The sequence below is a fragment of the Rhinopithecus bieti genome, unplaced genomic scaffold (assembly GCF_001698545.2).
Source record: "Rhinopithecus bieti isolate Rb0 unplaced genomic scaffold, ASM169854v2 scaffold_32083, whole genome shotgun sequence".
Classification (NCBI taxonomy): domain Eukaryota; kingdom Metazoa; phylum Chordata; class Mammalia; order Primates; family Cercopithecidae; genus Rhinopithecus; species Rhinopithecus bieti.
Window position 1 is genome coordinate 878,529 of NW_016814096.1, and position 19,290 is coordinate 897,818.

General features: G+C 33.0%; 1 protein-coding gene across 2 annotated transcripts in view; it reads right to left on the bottom strand.

Moving 5' to 3' along the window:
- Positions 1 to 19,290, bottom strand: part of LOC108513824 (cleavage stimulation factor subunit 3-like) — a 48,066-nt gene that overhangs the window by 4,956 nt on the left and 23,820 nt on the right. The window contains exons 2-3 of one of the 2 annotated variants that reach the window (XM_017849709.1): positions 18,312 to 18,413; positions 18,094 to 18,189 (exon numbers count right to left, since the gene is read on the bottom strand). In XM_017849709.1, coding sequence (XP_017705198.1) covers positions 18,094 to 18,189; positions 18,312 to 18,413 — 198 coding nt within the window. Of the gene's footprint in view, positions 1 to 17,845; positions 18,190 to 18,311; positions 18,414 to 19,290 lie in introns of those variants that run through there. The other variant, XM_017849707.1, reaches the window with a different exon arrangement.

The window sequence follows — 19,290 nt, forward strand, 5'->3', positions numbered from 1 at the left end:
AAAAAAAAAAAAAAAAAAAAAAAAAAAAAAAAAAAAAAAACAGAAAAAGAGACTAGAGAGATTAGTTCTTAGAAAAAGAAATCCAAAGGGCTCTTAAAAATGAAAATATGCTCAATCTCATTCATAAGGGAAATGCAAATGAAAATCACATCGAGATGACCATTTTTTACCTATAAGTACTGGCAAAAATTAAGAGTATAAAATATTGCATAAAAAGGATTTGGGAAAATGGGCCCTTTACAGGATTATCAATGGGATTTAAAACTATGACAACTTCTGTGGAAGAAGATTAGGAAATAGAAAATTTGAATAAACCCCATATACTCTTTGATCCAGCAATTCAATTTCTAGGAATTTAATCTACAATAATATTTACACAAATGGAAATGATATGTATACAATTACTGGAGAACTGTCTGTAATAATATAAGACGAGGAAAAAACTTAAATGTCCTTCAGTAGAGGACAAGTTAAAAGAAATATAGAATATCATGTACTTGTAGAAAAAAAGATTTCCAAAACTTACTTTCTTAAGCAATAAAAAAAGGTGTAAAACAAAATGCAATATATATTTATTAATGTAAAAGGACAGAACACATGAATGTATGTGCATTAAACATCTCTAGATTACGAACATTGTCTCTGCGGGGAACTGGTGCCTCAAGAACAGGGGTAGGTGACTTTTCACTGTAGGTTCCTTTTGTTATCTTCTCATATTTGAACCTTATTTTTATATATACACACACACGTGTATACATATATGAACACACATATATATGGAATGTCTAGGTGACATGTAACTTTTGAGTTTTTACACTTAAACATATATCTGTATTTTTATCAATTCTCAAAACATTCCAAAAACCCCCAAAATGTTAAAATTTGCAAAAAATGTACAAATAAAACATAAAATGCATTATGCATACAGAAATTAGATGTATAATATTGTTTAAACTATTTAACATTTTCTAAGGTAAAGGATTACCTTTGCAGTCTCTAAACACATAGTATAATTTAAGCATTAAAAAAAAGGAACTATCAACCTTAACACAAACTGATAAAGTCCAGAGGCACTACCATAAAAATTTAGTATATTTAGTTAATTTTCAAACCTAAAAAATGAATACTAATTAATGGAATCTGACACTGGCATAACTCAAGATTATTAAAAATACTCATTTCCAACCAAGTCAAGCGTTTTATAAACATGTAACAATAAAATTGAAATTGAAGTGATATATTTGGATAAAAATTTAACTGAAATTCAGCATTCAAGAAACTACTTGTTTAATGCCCGAACTACAAACTTGTGGCACTAAACCAATCAAGTGAGATTTATAGTTCTGCTTATAATAAACATAAAAATAAAACACATATAATCATTTTTGACCTGAAAAAAGTGAAGCTAAAAACATACCAATTCCAATTCCAATGAGTCCTTTCACTTAAGGAAAACTTGCATTGGAACAGAGTGACTTTAGGCTAGGAAGCAAATATGAAGAGAAACCTGGATACTTAATAAATGAGCTTTGAATTTAATATATATATTTAAGTTATACCTACAATTGGACATGTTCAAAAATGCATGTGTAACTTTCACAATGTTCTTTTATTAACATGACCCTGGGTACAGAACTTTCAAGTTGACAGCTATTTTCTTTCAGCAACCCGAAGAGTCAATTCCAGTCTTCTGGTTTCCCTTGTTGCTGTGAAGTTACCAACCTTACTGCCATTCTTTGAAGGTCATTTATCTTTTTATTTCCAACCATTTATGTGATTTAAGAAAAAAATCTTTAGTTTTCTGTAGTTTCATCCTCATGTGTCTAGTTGTGGATTTTTAAAATTACTGCTTGGGATTCAATGAGCATCTTGAATCTGTTGAAGCCTTCAATCAGTCTGGAAAATTCTCAGTATTTCTCTCTTTAAATCGTGCTTCTGCCCCATGTCCTTCCTCTACTTCTAGAACTTCAAGCAGACACATTTTCACGCTATCCTTTGTGTCTCAGACATCTTTCATATTTTCCATCTAATTGGCTCTTTAAGCTCCATTATGGATTCCTTCAGTTCTCCAATTCTCTTCACCTATTATTAAACTAATCTTATCTAAATTCTAGTTTCTAAAGCCTTTGCAGGTCTGTTTCTGATATATGTGGTTTCCTTATATGCTTATTTTTAACAACTGATCTGCTCCTTTCCCTTCAAAGATTATTTGTGGAAACTCTTTGAGGCCTAGGAAGAAGGTGCATTCCTCCAGAAAGGGTATGAATAAACTATTACCACCTATTAGGGACATTAATTCAGGCTGAGTCTACTTTACATACATGGCTTCAGTTTTTCTGAATCATTCTCAGGTGATGTTTATTTACACAAATCCACATACGGAACATCTCAGGATCCCCCCATTCTGCTCTACTCAGACGGAAGCAACTTTTCTCAGTCCCTTACAGGTAGGAAGGTGGCATGGATTTACTTCTAGATCACCGTCATCCTGAGCGTAGCTTTTGGAGCACACAGTTTAAGGGGAAAGTATATCCCATTGGACACTGTACCCTGGGCAGGCCTTGGGTTTTGACTTTTGCTGCCTAAGGTACTGGAAGTGTTCAAAACTGAAGCTCAAGTCTTCCCAGTTTGGCAGTTGCTTTCAGGACCAAAACAGTTTAGGCATTCTGCTTATCTCCTCATGTTCCTTTTTTCTCCCTCCCCACTCCATTAGGCTTTCACCTGGTAATTCCTTACAGGGCTGTAAGTCCAATGTTAGTTAAGATGTTCTTAAAATTCCATCTAGCAGCCTTAGCTGTTTTCAGTGAGAGAGCTAATCTGAGTAACCTAACTCACCATATTACTGGCTAGTCTCCTTCATAAAATTTTATTAATATCAAGCTTTCAAAAAGATTAGAAAAAAATTGTGTGCAAACTACCTTGAAAAGTAACTATAAACTCTAAAATCCAATGTTCACTGAAGCACTAAATTCCAAAAGTAGTCTATTAAAGAAGCCAGATCTGGTAAAAATCTGGTCAGGCACAGTGGCTCATGCCTGTAATCCCAACACTTTGGGAGGCTGAGGTGAGAGGATTGCTTGAGCCCAAGAGTTCAATACTAGGCTGGGCAACATGAGACTTTGTCTCTACAATTAATCAGGCGTGGTGGCCTGCAATTGTGGTCTCGGCTACTCGGGAGGGTGAAGTGGGAGGAACACTTGAGCCCAGGCAGTGGAGGTTACAAGTTGCAGTGAGCTGACTTCAAGCCACCGCACTCCAGCCTGGGTGACAGAGTAAGACCCTGACTCTAAAAAAAAAAAAGTATAAATCTTTCTTATGTTATACATCAACATAATTCTAAATAATGTGAAAGCAGTTTACTCTGAAATACTTAAATATTTAGGGGTATTAGACAATTCAAAAGGATAGTTTCTTTTAGTGTTCTAAAAATAAAGACATATTTTTCTAACCTGTCACGGTAAAGGTATCAGCCGATCACAATTTTATACTCATGAAACTACATCGTTATAAACTGAAATCATAACTCTAATTTTTAGAAATTCAACTTGTAAAATACAATTATTTCCCACTGTGGATTTTTAATTCAACAAGTATTCATAGTGCCACTGTATGCCAAGCATTATTGTAGCTTCCTGGAATATAGCAACATACAAAATAGATGAACTATAAGTAAATTATTCAGTACCTTAGGTGATGAGTGTTATAGGGGAAAAGGAGAACTCGGTAAAGGATAAGGAATTCTGTAGAGGGTAGGAGTGGCAATTTTAAACAGAGTGGTCACAGGAGAAAACATTTTTGTAGATTTGAAGAAAGCAAAGCAGCTAGCAAAGCAGCCATCTGGAAAAATATCTTTAGAACAGATAAAAGAGCTAATATAGACAAAACCCCTAAGGGAGGAATATGTCTGAAATAAATTTAAGGAACATCAAGGAGGCCAGTGTGACTAGAGACTTTACTATTAATATGTGGATTATCTATCATGCAGATATTATGCACAAAATTTTACACTTGTGGGTATCCTAGCATTCAATAATTTTCTACTAATTATTAAATCAGCCTACCTGAAGGTACTAAAAAAAAAAACAGATTCTTAAACATACAAATGTTAGGCTTTTCGCATAATTACTAAGAATACAGATATAAATTCATTTAAAATTCATCAATTGAAAAAAATTCTATTCAGAACTCTAATTCAGTGATTCAAAGTTCATTATTAATCTCATTTACTCTTAACAGCTATAAAAACATTTTATTCATGTAATACCACTTGTCTTTTAAAAAAATGTTAACTATTACTAAACACATTTTATTACGTATCACCTAGGTATGCAATTCTCCCTAATCTTGGATTTTACCAAATCATTAAATTAAGAAGAAAATTTAGGGAAACTGAATGACTGCCACGTTGTTGAGTTTGTTTTCTTTTTCTGGGACAGAGTCCTTGCTCTGTCGCCAGGTTGGAGTGCAATGGCACGATGTTTTTGGTTTGAGAGATGTTTTGGAAAACTCTTTTTGTGCTTTTGCTTTTCTCAATTTTAACCAGTCTTTAGGTTATTCCAAAGTATCCAGAAGACATCAAAACATTTTACAGGATTCTGATTTAAAACTAAGATTTCAAACCTTTGATACTAGAATCAGTAAAATAAGTAGTATCTTCTTAATCTGATTATTAAATATTTGTCTCTTTGGTAAATTATTCCCTTTTAGTAAACCACATGCAATTAACTTAAATATTTTATCCAACAAGGGGGGGGAACTTTCCTAACGTTTTTTCATTTTAAAATTCATATAAAATAAGCAATCTTTTTTCTGTACAAATAAGTCAATTTAGAAACTGTGTGTCATTGGATAAGCTAGACGGCTGACAATGTGGATTCCCATTTAGTTAAAAAACAAATTTTACTCATGGTAAAAACATTTCTAGGAATCAAACTCATGCAACTTCTCCAGGTTTTTACCTAGCTATAGGAAAATAACCCAATTTTTTATTCTTAGGATAATGTTTTCCCCCTCTCAAAAGTGGAAAAACTCCTGGCCAATACTGTCATATTTTCTCAATCGCTATGAAGACTATTAAGAGGGAAAATGTTATGGCTTAATTGTATTAGTTTCTCAATACTCAATTAGAAACTAAAATAAAGAAAAGAAACCAAAAGAGAATTTATAAATCAACATGTAATTTTTTTTTTTGAGAACTGAACAGGAAGTTTCCAGTCATTTAACTTACAAATTTGTGTAGGCATTTGAGTAAAATAAGGGCCCAGAATTACAAATATCTCAACTTAAGTTCTTCCTAGAGCAAAATTACAGCCAACTTATTAATCTAGCAATTGTTTCAGATGTTCATGCTTATTCTCCAATTATTCTCCCTTATTGCTTAGCTGCAATTCTAGATGAGCTAATGACCATTAAGCTCATATATAACAAAGAAAACATGCATGTAAGCCACAAGTCATCTGCTTTAATATACTGGGAATGACTAGAAGCAAAATTCAGCTTAAAAATTAAAAAAAAAATGAGCATTCATCTATTTCTAAAATGTAAAAAATTAAAAATCATCAAGCTAAAATTGTTTCAACTCGTCAAATAAAGCATGTTTTCTCTTTCCTTTGTTAAGGCCTCTGCACTGGCAGTTCTCTTTGCCAGGTATTCTCTGCTTAACTCATACACATACTTCAGGCTTCAGTTCACAAGCCCTGTTCTTCCAGGTTTCCTTGACTCACCATCCCCCACCTTCCCATGCAGCATCTGGCATGCATTTACTCAACAGATACTGGAAAAGTTAATAAATTTTAGAAGCAATTTAGGAAGATAATGTCCCCATCTTCCCTGAAAAATAACGTGGATGGAAGAACCTGAAAAAAGACATTTTCATTACTTTTTTTTTTTTTTTGAGACAGAGTCTAACTCTGTTGCCCAGGCTAGAGTGTAGTGGCATGATATTGGCTCACTGAACCTCCGCCTCCAGGGCTCAAGTGATTCTCCTGCCTCAGCCTCCCAAGTAGCTGGGATTACAGGTGCATGCCACCACACCTGGCTAATTTTTGTATTTTCAGTAGAGACGGGGTGTCACCAGGATGGGCAGGCTGGTCTTGAACTCCTGACCTTGAGTGATCCACCCGCCACAGCCTCCCAAAGTGCTGGGATTACAGGCATGAGCCACCAAGCCCGGCCTACTTTTTTTACCTATATCCATATAAAAACTTATAAATAATATACAGATGGTGGGGGGTCAGCAAAATTACTACCAGATTACTTTTTTTGAGAATCTCTAAATTCAACAGCCAACTGTACTACTGAAAAAAAGGTGTTAATACTTTGGACAATTTTACGTGACTATGACCCAGGCAAATACGTCAGTAGGCATCAGTCAATTTCATTCTACTAAAAGGCCACAATTTTAGGGAACTTTTAAGGACTAGTCCTCCACATACAAAATTACTTTCCAAGAAGGTTTGCTAACAACGCAATTCTGCATTTTTAATTTGCAGTCTCCTAAAAATGTCAAACTGCAGCCTGTAAACTTTTCATTTTACACATAAAAGTATCTTATAAGTATAACTGAATACACTAAAGTAAAATTCCAAAACACTTCAATTGTGGGATGCTTAGAATTGCAAACTGTTTTATTTATAGGTAAATAATACAAATTCTGATGCAACATCATAGTGGTTTACTTACAATCAACTGAGAGGTATCAGGTAGCTACATGAGGATACTTGAGTTTTCAAAGACATAGCCTGGAGATGTGCTCAAAAAGTTTATCTTGAATCCCTAAGCCTGATGCACCACAAATTACAAATCACTGGAAATAAAGATTTAGTTTCAATAAATCAGATTTTTCCCATTAACTAGAAAAGTCAAGTTCCTTTTAGTATTTTAAATAGAGAGCTAGATATGCCCCTCTTTCATTTTCATTTTTTTCATAAAATTTCATAATCTCAATTAGTAAAAATCTCCTTTCAGATCAGGCTGGGCATGGTGGCTCATGCTTGTAATCCCAGCATTTTGGGAGGCCTAGGCGGGTGGATCATCTGAGGTCAAGAGTTCGAGACCAGCCTGTCCAACATGGTTAAAGCCTGTCTCTACTAAAGATACAAAAATCAGCCAGGTGTGGTGATGGGTGCCTGTAATACCAGCTACTCGGGAGGCTGAGCCAGGAGAATCACTTGAACACAGGCGGCAGAGGTTGTGGTGAGCCAAGATTGCGCCACTGCACTCCAGCCTGGGCAAGAGTGAGACTTTGTCTCAAAAAATAGATAAACAACAGATCATAGGGAATATAGTTTATCCTATCAGAAAACTTAATTTACAAAACTTCTACACATCTTTGAAAAGTATGAAAACAACTGTTCAATAAGCAATATACTCTACCTAAATCCTTAGTTTTGGCCTTGATTTAAGTAAATGCCATTTTAATAACACTCCTAATTGCTAACACAGAAACAGATGCAAAAGTTACCGCTCTATCTATAATGTGGAATGTAAAAAAAATATTCAAAGTGGTAAAGAATATATGTTCTTTGTTTGAGTCCAGGAGTTCAAGACCAGCCTGGGCAACATGGCAAAACAAAAAAATACAAAATTTTGTATTTTTGTCTCTACTCAAAACAACAACAACAACAACAACAAAACAGCCACAAAACACCATGCAAATTAGCCACGTGTGGTGGTGTGCACCTGTATTCCCAGCTACTCTGGAGGCTGAGGTGGGAGGATCATCTGAGCCTGTGCAGGTCAAGGCTGCAGTATGCCATGATTACATTACTGCACTCCAGCCTGGGCAACACAGTGAGACCCCGTCTCAAAGAGGAAAGAAAATACTTGCTCTTATAAATTTCTTAAAAGTCCAAAATTACAGATTTGCCCCTTTTGTGTACAGGATTCCTTTGTACTCTCTGAAATTAAACCCAAGTATCTACAGCTAAAAATTAAAAAACTATGGAAGTATGGAGAACAATAGCAACTAGAATTTTAGAGACAAGATTTTATACAAAGGATAACCTGGCTACACAGAAGTTATTGTACCATAAAATCTTCTAAAAGGTTTGTTGAAATTCTACTAAAGCAATTATATGTGGTTGTGAGTAGCTATACATGATCCATTTTTTCAAATACCCACCAAAATACTGTTAGACCTAATTCTGAGACAAATAATGAAGAATGCAAAAAACTCCTGAGCAAAGAAAAACAAAAGTCAGTTATAAACCTACTATGTATTAATAGCTATTTCCACAACTATACTGTATTTTAGATTTCTTAGGTCAGTTAGTATAATGACTAGAAGCCCATATGGAGGAAAAATCTAAGCATGAACTGAGTATCAAAATAGATTTGAACATTATTGTTCCTTTTAAGTGTGATAATGATATTGTGGTTTTATACAGTACTATTCTCTTTATATAAGCAGAGAAATATAAAGCATTCATTAAGCCTATGCAGAGGTGTACAGGTATTGACTATATATTATTCTTTCAAATTTGTTTGAAAATTTTATAATAAAAGTTGGAAAGAAAAAAGATTAAATTGCTTGGCTAAGGTCCTAGTAATAAGGAAGCCGCAAGCAGAATATCCTAGGGTCCCCAGATTTCAAGTTCTTTCATTCCTATTCCTACATGTATCCCTTAATAGTTACCTGCAAATTCCTTGCACTGCATTGCGTTTCTTTAAATACAGACATTTTTAAACATACCTTTCCCATACTACTAAATATGATCAGACCACTGTTACAGTAACACAGAAAAATTCTGACCCTGCAGTTGAGGCACAGGGCAGAGTAGTTCCCTACCCCCATAATAAAAAACTGAACTTAAATAATAATTTTTTGTGTTTTTGAAGAAAAAAAAAAAGTATTTTAGAGACAGGGTGTTACTATGTTGCCCAGGCTGGTCTCAAACTCCTGGGGCTCAAGCAATCCATGCCCACCTTGGCCTCCCAAATGCTAGGATTACAGGCATGAACAACTGCGCCCAAACAGATTAAACTTCTTTTTTTCAAAGTTATTTTGACTTGGAATGCCTGTTATTTAAATGCTAATCTCCTAACTATTCTGTGAACTCAGGAAATTCAAATTTACAAAGGAACAAGTTACCTTTTTAGCAAATATTCCCACGGATAAGCAATCTGACATTTTTAATTGCTAATAGAAACTATTTCCTTTAAAGTGCTGAGAATTTCATCATTTGTGTTGCTCACAACTGAAAACTTTTAACAAGTTAAATAATGTAGCATTTGCAAACATAATCAAGTAGTTGTCTAGATGATCTTTTTGACTCACTAATTTGTTTACAAAGTGAAAGATGGCATTATTTTAAAAATATCTAAATTCTTATTTGAAATAATTTGCCATTTGGTCAAGTAAATCAATATAGATATCAATTTCCTATATCATACAGTTTATAGATAATAGATATATAATATATATAACCTAATGCTTTAAGTAGCAATTTTTAAGTTTTCTTCCCCATATGATTTATGACAGAATTGACAGGCATCATTTACAGTAAATGATTTATATTTGACAAAATCCTAAACATTATCTTTACTAACTATACTCACTAGTAAGCTTCTTAAATGAAAAAAATCATGGTGGGGAGGGGAAAGCTAGGACTTTCCAATAGTTTTCAAACACAATATAGAATATCTGTTTCCACTCAATAAACATATTGAAAAACACCAGATAATTCCATGGAAAAATATCACTGATTCAACCAAGAATCAATCGAGTTTAAATGGAGTGGACAGTTGTTAGATGGGAATACAATATTTAGTCTCAAATTATCTCCCCATTATTTTTTCTATTAATTATCAAAGAAATAATATTAACTACATAGTGGACAAGCTGGTCAACACCTGAGCCACATCATGAAAACTGACATCACCAATATGGGACAAATGAACATTACTACGCCTCTGGATGAGATACACTAAAGACACGTGGCCATTTTGGTGGCTTTTCAGCTAAAACCTATAACCTAAATCTAATGATGAAGCATCAAACAAATTCAAATTAAGGCCGAGGGCTGGGTGCAGTGGCTTACGCCTGTAATCCAGCACTTCGGAAGGCCTGAGGTCAGGAATGAGACCAGCCTGGCCAAAGTGGTGAAACCCCATTAGTTGGGTATGGAGCACACTTGTCCCAGCTACTTGGGAGGCTGAGGTTGTAGTGAGCTGAGATCACGCCACTGCACTCAAGCCTGGGTGACAGAGCAAGACTCCATCTCAAAAACAAAACCAAAAAACAAACTAAGGCTGAGAGGCTGTTCCACACTGAAGGAGACTAAGAGGAAAGACAATTACATAATGGCCTTGGATTAGATAATGAATCAGAAGAAATTTAAGAGTATTACCATAACAAAAGTAGAACACAGACTGCAGATTATTCTACTAATGTTAAATTTCCTGAATTTCATCACTCAACTGTGTGTATGTATAAGAATCTTTGTTATTAGGAAATACATCAAAGTATTAAAGTTCATAATATATGCAATGCAATCTTCTATAGTTCGGAAAAAAATAAAGATTCAGTAAAGCACTTATGTCAAGATGTTAAAAAGCAGTGTAAAATATATATGGGAGTTCTCTGCATTGTTCTTGCAACTTTTTTGTAAGTTCAAAGTAGTTTCAAAATAAAGTTACAAATGGATCACAAAAATTGCTTAAATGACTGTCAGTTTGTAACCACTAAAAGCAATGCTCTTGTTATTCAACCAATACAAAGCAGATTAAACCATGTGATCTCTCGTGATTGGATTTTCAACTCTGATAACCTAAATAATGTTTTAAGCATTTTTTCACCTAATACCCAATACCATACCCCGAATACAGGAAGCACAAAAATTCAAACATTATCTTCATACACGATAGCCAAAACCAAAGGAAATGGTGGATGAGGGAACTAAAAGAAATGTACAAACACAGGAATCAAAGTTATTTTGCTGACAATCTTCCCTCCAATGACACTGCACTTCCATAATACTGAGTAGTGTTGCCATTTTGGACATTTAAGTTTTATAAAATTTAGTCTAATGTAATTCCAAATTTCATTAGTACTTAAATTCTTAATTACAGCTGAAAAGACCATTCTAAAATTACCACTGGTGTACTTTTTAGTCATCAAATTTGATTTTAAAACTGTCAAAAGCCATTAAGGAAGCATTTGAGTTTTCATTTTTTATAAGGATATGAGTTTAAAATGGTTGAGAAACACTACAGATCTTTCTAGTGAAAAACTCAGAAATGGACTGAACCTGACTATAGTAAGTTAGGAATAACTGGTTATTTGTGAGATAACATCCCATTCCCCACCACCTAGAAGAATGAGAAGTACCAGTACAACACTCAAGTTGCACTGAAAGAAAATGATGTTAGCTAAACAAACCAAAAATAAATACCAATATGTGGCATTCTTGTTCAAACTCTACAGAGGGTACAAGTTAGCTGCAGTTAATTCTTTTAAGCCACATTCTTCAGCTCAGATGTGTCCTTAAAGGTTATGATTCTTAGTTTGACACTCATGTGACTGTCTTTTTAAAAAAAGTTTATGCAACCAGAAAATCGGTTTTCAAACCCAGGAATAAATTCAGTTAGTAAAAAAAACGGTTACAGTTAAAACGGCATAACCCTAACCCTGACTGTGAATCTAACAGTCACAGTATACTAAGCACACAGTAGATGCTTCAAAGATCACTTGATTGATAATATACAAAAAGCAAGCCAGGAGACTAATCATTTTATTGTCCAGGCAAGTATAGGGAATATTCTGCAAACTACAAAATTTACTAACAGCAATAAGATTCAATTACTGCCCTGCAAAGCCTCAATTCCCAAAACCAGCTGCCAGAAACACAGATACTGTATGTCCATCCTCTAGAGATTGAGTCAGCAGTGCTGGTATACTAACTGGGAAGCTTGTATGCTTTAAAAGCTTTCCAAGTGATTCTAAAGCAGTGAAGTTTGTAAACTTTGGCTCCAGGGATAACAATGTCTTATTTTACTCACATATAAAATGAGGGAGCTAAACTAATTCATGTTCCAGCTTTAAAAATTTATGACTTAAAACATTATGCCCACTTCAAGTATATAATATATGCAGTAGTCATAGTCTGGTGAATGAAAAATTTTCCAAGAAAACCATCATAACAAAATGGCCAACCTTCTTTTTTCTTCAAATCCAGTATGAAAAGTTGCAGAATATGAATCTTGGGACAAAGGAAGACTTAAAATGTCAACAGTACATGCTAGAGCTGAAGTGCTGTATTTAAATAAAAGGCTGTAATTGAACATGTTCTGTTACATGAATAGAAGTATTTAGATTTAGTTTTAGAAAGATTAAAAACAGCTTTGGGATCTTGTTATCTTTGACCCTTACTACAGTTCAATGTACTATTTCAAAACTACATTTGAATCTTATCACTGATGTCAACTTGTCTTTAGAACTATTGCTTAATTAACACTTGCAAATAGAAAATTTTTCTTTGGAGGTCTAGCATACAAAATGGTAAAACTTACCCACATTATGCTTTCCTGAGTCTTAGAAAAGCAGCTGAGTTTCTCAAGAGTTTCTCAAGAAGTTGTATTCAAAGCAAATATTCACAATTTTTGTTCAAACTGCTGTGGATTCTGATATGTGAGGGAAAAAATCTAGATACAGATTTCAACCTATTATGCCATTATACAAACCAACTACTTGTTTTCTGCTACCAAGTTGCTAGGAGCAAACCAGTTTAATAATAAAATTAAAAGTTTAAACATTCAGTAAAATTAAAGTAATAAAATTGAAAGTTTAATAAATTAGTTACAACTAATAAATGCATTGTCCACATTTATTTAGAGGTGCAGCTTTCTACAGATGTCACTGGTAATATTTTAGACATCTTCATTTCCTGGAATTGCCTTGAACCAGACTCATTTCAAAGGAATAGCTGTTTCAAAGCTGATGCATTAAAGAAAATACAAACAATCCATTAGAAAATATTTGAGCTTTTGACTTAAACTGGTCCTTTTGTTTTATAAAGGAAAGTCGGCTGCCACCTGATTCCTCTGAGCTCAAGTTATAACCAAAACTGCTCAACACTGTAAAAAGTCTCATGTGTTAGAATTAGTTTATTTCCAAATATGGAGGTTTCTAGCTCTGTGATATTATGAAGGGCTTACATGTTTGTGTTGATTCATGGATGCTATGTTGCAGTGTATCTTTAATACCTTTTGGGATAGGGATAGTTTTGATCCAAAATTATCCCCTATGATCCTAACGACTATAATACCCAATAATTTTAACAACTAAGTATTAGGTATTATATGTTATTATGTTATTCCACGAATGTCCAGGAAATTTAGGTAAAACATTACTACCTCCCCCCAAAACTTCAAATTGTATGATCCAATAGTCCTTTTTGTTTCATCACTAATTTTAGAATGTATATGCACTTTTTATCATAAATCTTTTCCCACAATTTCTGAATATATCATGACTCATTACACCAAAGAATAGAATATAAAAAAGCTGGGTTTAAAACGTAAGAGTCTTTGCAGGGTGAAGAAGATGACCATATATTTTCAATATGTTTACTAATGACTGTAGAGATTAGTTTTGCTTTATAAAGCTGAGAAATATATAGACAATCAGGTTGATTACAACAAGATTTTGCTTGAAAATAAACGGCTACATTTCACATAAAAGAATAAATTATCTAGAAATTATAAAGATTAGAAAATATAAGGTTTCATTTAAAGAAATGTCGTTATCTAAGTGACTACATCCTTTTGCAAATAGTTGCTTTGGCTGAGAAAAAAGTCCCAAGGGAAAATGTATAGACCATGTTAGTAGAAGTGACAGCACCTAAACGCTCTGTTATAATAATGTATAGGGATAAGAGATAGAATCAGATAATCCAATAAAACCTAAAATAGTTTACTACTTATTATAGTCAACATGCAAATATTTCCTTTGCTTATCAAACAGTACTTTATTCAAAGCACTTTCAGATTATTATCACTCAGTTCTGGGTTTACAAGTACTTTTTTCTTTTACATCTCTATTCTACATTTATATATGCATCTAAGAAACTAGATAAAAAAGCATATGGAGTTTTTAAAGTAAAAATCTGAATAATCACACAGACATGGACCAACATTTATTACAAACAGGAAAAGTGTAGATCTATAAGAAAAGAGTACAGATTTTTTTTTTGTAAAAAGGCTGCAAGCTGAAGAATAGAAATCACCATAATCTACATAATGCAGTAACTTATCTGCATTTTAAAATCACATTGCTCAACAGAAAGAAAACATTATAATACAGTAATTTGAACTGCTATGTAAAGGTATTAAAACAGTATCAACAATGGAAAAGTTTATTTCAATTTAGGTCACTCATGTTGCATCCTGAGTTCACTTCCATTTTCCAAGAAGAAAGGTCATTTTGAAAAATTGAAATGTATGCTACACAACCCATTATTTATAAGGAAGGAAAAACCAAGTATAGAGAAAAGAATTCATCTTTTGTAAAAATTTTAAATAAAAAAACAATCAATTCTCTATATGCTTTTATTAAAGAAATACAGCTTTCACAGACAGCAAGATACATTGTTGCTATTACCAGCAGCATTACCTTCTTCATTTCTCCTTCAGCCACCAATAAAAAACATCCTTCAGTAAAAAAATTCCTTATGAATGTGGCCCGATTCAAAACAAATTACTTCTCTAACAATAAGATATTGTAGCTTACATGTTGTCACTCATCACCTAATTACATGAAAAGCTACAGAAACCACAGGCTGGGTAGGGGAGAACAATTTAAAAGAGTATGTCAAAATTCTGTAGATTTTCTCAATTTTGTGATAATTTAGTGATCTTTTCGATCATTGTAAAAAGTAGTTCTTTAAAGAGCACTGAGGCTCTGACTGGGGCATTCCACTTGAGTGTTTAAAACCTCTCATTTATTAAATCCAAAATATATTAAACTGCATTTAAGATATCCTTATCCAATCAAATAGCTGGAGACATATTTAAATGTTTCCTTTATTTAAAACTAAGAAGTCACAAAAGTAGTTTCATATCATACTGATATTTAAACTTTATACTTGATAACTATCATTTTAAGAACAGTCATACAATTAATGACTTGCTCATCTTATAATAAATAATATTGTAAAATCATGTGACGTAACAGTTTTGGAGTAAAGAGTAGAACAATACATTTCAGGGAGTGGAGGCAAAATGTTATCTCCTATGTATTATATATAACACCAAAGTAATTTGGCCTAGTTTTTGAAATTATATATTAAGAATACACAGAAGTTTGTCCTAAATGCCGTTCACTAGAGCAAGAGAATTTTACCTGCAACAATTTCCATGTTACAGCAAAAAAAAATGAAAGCATGTGACAAATTAAGGATAACATTTTAAATCCAAATTTTACATAGCTAAATAGATACTGCTCAACTCTCAGTTATGAGCAAATCTGATACACTGGCTCATATAGTAGCATCATCAAATTTTTTTCTAAGTAATTAATATGCTCTCATTTCCAACTGATGTTTCAAATTTTTTAAAAAAGTTTAATACTTTTTTCCTTTGACATTTTGTACTTTAATAGGATTTGCAAGGAGTTTCTCTGGGGAAGCAAATCATCTTCTGTTACTAAAGATGTATGCATTTTCTATTAAAAAAATGTATTTGGAGTCACACAAGTTGGTTTAGCTGAATATAAAGAAATGAACATTACAATTTTCCCACCATGAAGTACTGAGTTACAACAAATGTATTAACAAAACTTTATTTTCTTGAGTGCATACAGAATGTTATGTAAACACTTAAGTATTACTTTCAACGTAAAAACATTCTTATTATCACTTTGGATTTTTAAAAAGTATTATAAATAAGTTATGTGTCTTCTCCAGAAATATTAATGGCCACATTGAGTGATATGATCAAAAGAAAACTTTAGCCTCTCATAGGCTAAACAAAAATAAAATGTGAATATAAAAAATAAAGAGCAAACCAGGAAAGAGAAAACACAGCTCAGAATATGCATTTCTAAAACCAGTATTCAATTTAAAACCTTAATTTCTAAACCAAAATATAAATTTTAAAATATACATAAATATTATTTACCATTTGTTTTTAATACATTATATACACCTATTTGTGCGTGTGTGTATGTTTGTGCGTGTGTGAAGTAACTGCAAATAGTACCAACTACATAAATCAGGCAACTGCTAGCAGCTCTTCATTTCATTGTATGAATTGAGCCTGTTACGTAGACAACTTTCAGCCCCTTGGAATAACATCTGGTCTTCCTGAAACTTTTTTAAGGATGCAGTTTGTAACTTACAGCTAGGAAATTGCAGAAACAAACCCATTGTGTTCAGAGTTACAGAATGGAGTATCTAACTGCCTATTTCAGTTTAACTTATGCTATAATAAAACGCATGAATAATGCCTGAATAATTGAGAAACAAGGAAATTTCAAAAACTCAAAGTTCTACTTCATTATACAAAAACAATTATATATCAATTATGTTCATTTCTGGTGTGTTTGAATTTAAGTCTAATGTGTTTGTAAAGCCAGACTAGAATGCAGACCAGGTGCAGGTGTTCCAGGTTCCTTGTTTTAATGAGTTAATACAAAGCAGCACAGGCTTCAGCATATTTCAGACAGGCCTCACCTGTTTTGTGCCAACCTACTTTGGTGATTTAAATATATTAAGGAAAGAAATGGTCCCAGAGGATAGGTGAGGAAACTTTAAGGATATGGTCATGGGCCAAAACTACCAGACTCCACATAAGGCACAATCTCTCTCATACATACAAACACACAAACACACAAACCACATACACAACCACACACACAAAAATAAAACACACACAATGTTCCTGCTATTACCCAGTAATTTCCCTCCCAACCAAGTAGTGCAATCTAAACTATAGCACAAATACAATGAGTACACTGTAGCCTCTATTTAAACCTGCTATTGGTTGGGTCCATTCTGAGGACACATCACAGATGACACTGTGTTGTGCTGAAGTATATTCAGTACTGCTGATGACCAAAGCCCTTTGAATAGGTCCAAAACAGACCTAAATATTATCAAATTTCAGGTACAGCAGAAAATGTTATGTTGAGGCTGCAGTGTACTTGATTATGCTGAGAATCTGTATCACAAAATTAATATTAAGAGTACTGCGTATTATAAGTTACAAAAAGAAATGCATATAATTTTCAGCTTAATGTGAATATCAGTTATTTACATCTTACCCCTTCCATCCCATTAATTTATATTAACAACCTGAAAATGATTACTTGGTGCCAACTGTTATTGACACATTAAAACTTTTATTATCATTTTTACTACTAATTCCAGTCTTCAAAAGTTAACATTTTCCTCCTAACCATAATCATGAATGGGATCCTGACTCTTTAAAATATACATGCCTGGGTTCAAATTTCAAGATATAAAAAGCAAGAAAAAAAAAGCAAAGCATCATTGGGTAAAATTAAGATTAAATAGGATTATTAAATAGGTTTGAATCACATTAGCTTATTCTTGCATAATATAAACTATCTTACAGAAAAATCGTTAAATTATTGAAGTGCTTACATTGATAAACCATGCATTTTCACAAAATTAAAACGTGAAGTAATTATTCTCTTAAAATGTTTCATTTCACCAGACACTCAAAATACTCTATGAAAAACTAAGTTAACATTTCTGTATTTTCATATACTCTCATCCATATTAGTTTGTAAGTAGGAATAAAAAGAAAAATGAGTTCTAAATAAATGACACAGGAGGCAATAAATTGACACATGACAAGTAAATAAAAGGCTAAAGCACTCCAATACCATTGAAACTGTTTTAATGTTGTTGCAACTCCAAAATGCAACAATCATCAGCTTGTAAAAGACCCAAATTTCAAAAATTCATTTTAATTACTCCTTTATACCTATTTTACAAAATAAAAGTAAGACACATTTAAATCCTCCTTGTCCTAATTAGCTATGTTCCTAATTTGTTTTCTATCACTACAGTGTATGCTGCAATTCCCATCAGATGCTGATATTAAGAAAAAATAAAATAAAATAGTAACCTCTGCTTCAATGTACAGTTTCCAGAATCTGCCAGAACTGGGGAACTGGGCAACAAGGCGTTCATAAGTCTTCCGTGCTTTGTCTATAGGTTGATTCTAAAATTGAAAACCAATAAACAGCATTTACAATGTTAGGATTATGAAAATATTATTCACTGCAGAACCAAGTAGTGTGATTGGACCCATAGAGAAGGAAATGTAATCCTATATCACTAAACCTGTGCCTCTCGAATGAGAATGCTCCAAGCATCAAGGTCATATGGATTCTCTTCTAATTTCTTTTCCGCTTTCTTCACCTTCTCTGGGACATACTCAGCTGCCTGGGGAAAAAAAACAACAGTGAACTAAAGTTACTGTTTCAAAAATCTCATGCCTAACTTAATTCATGAACAATACAGTCCTCAGATGCAATGTCACATTACAAAGCATAAAAAATCCTCTTATAAAAGAACAGTGTGTTTTCTAGAACCTCTGTGTACAATCGTCCTTCCTTATCTGTGGGTTCTGCATCCTTAGATTCAACCAAGGGTGGACTGAAAATACTCAGAGGGGGAAAAAAAAAAAAAGACAGCAGTGTCTATACTAAACATGTACAGCCTTTTTATTTATCATTATTTCCTAAACAACACAGTATAACAACTATTTAAATGGTATTTGTATTATATGACGTTATTATAAATAATCTAGAGATGATTTAAGTATTTGGGAGGACATATATAAGCTATATGAAAATACATTATTTTATATAAGAGACACGAGCATACACGGACTCTGGTATCTAAGTGGTTGTCCTGGCAACAATCCCCTACAGATACTGAGGGACGATTGTATTTGTAATCAGAAGTAACTTGCATGAAGATAATAAAACCTAGTGATCAAATTTTTTTATTCAAATAAACTTATTTTTGTATTAAATACTATGAAACAGCAGTTCTCAAACTTTATGGTCTCAGGACCCCTCTACACTCTTAAAATTAAGAACCACAAAGAGCTTTTATGTGGGTTTTATCAATATTTACTATATTAGAAATTAAAACAAATTTAAATATCGATTGATTTACAAAGAAAACTTTTTATGTTATTTTTTCTTTATAAAAATTAACTTAAAATTCAGTAATAAGAATGTCACTTTTTACATATTTATAAATCCATTCAATGTTCAACTTTTTAAAAGGCAGCTGGATTTTCACATCTGCT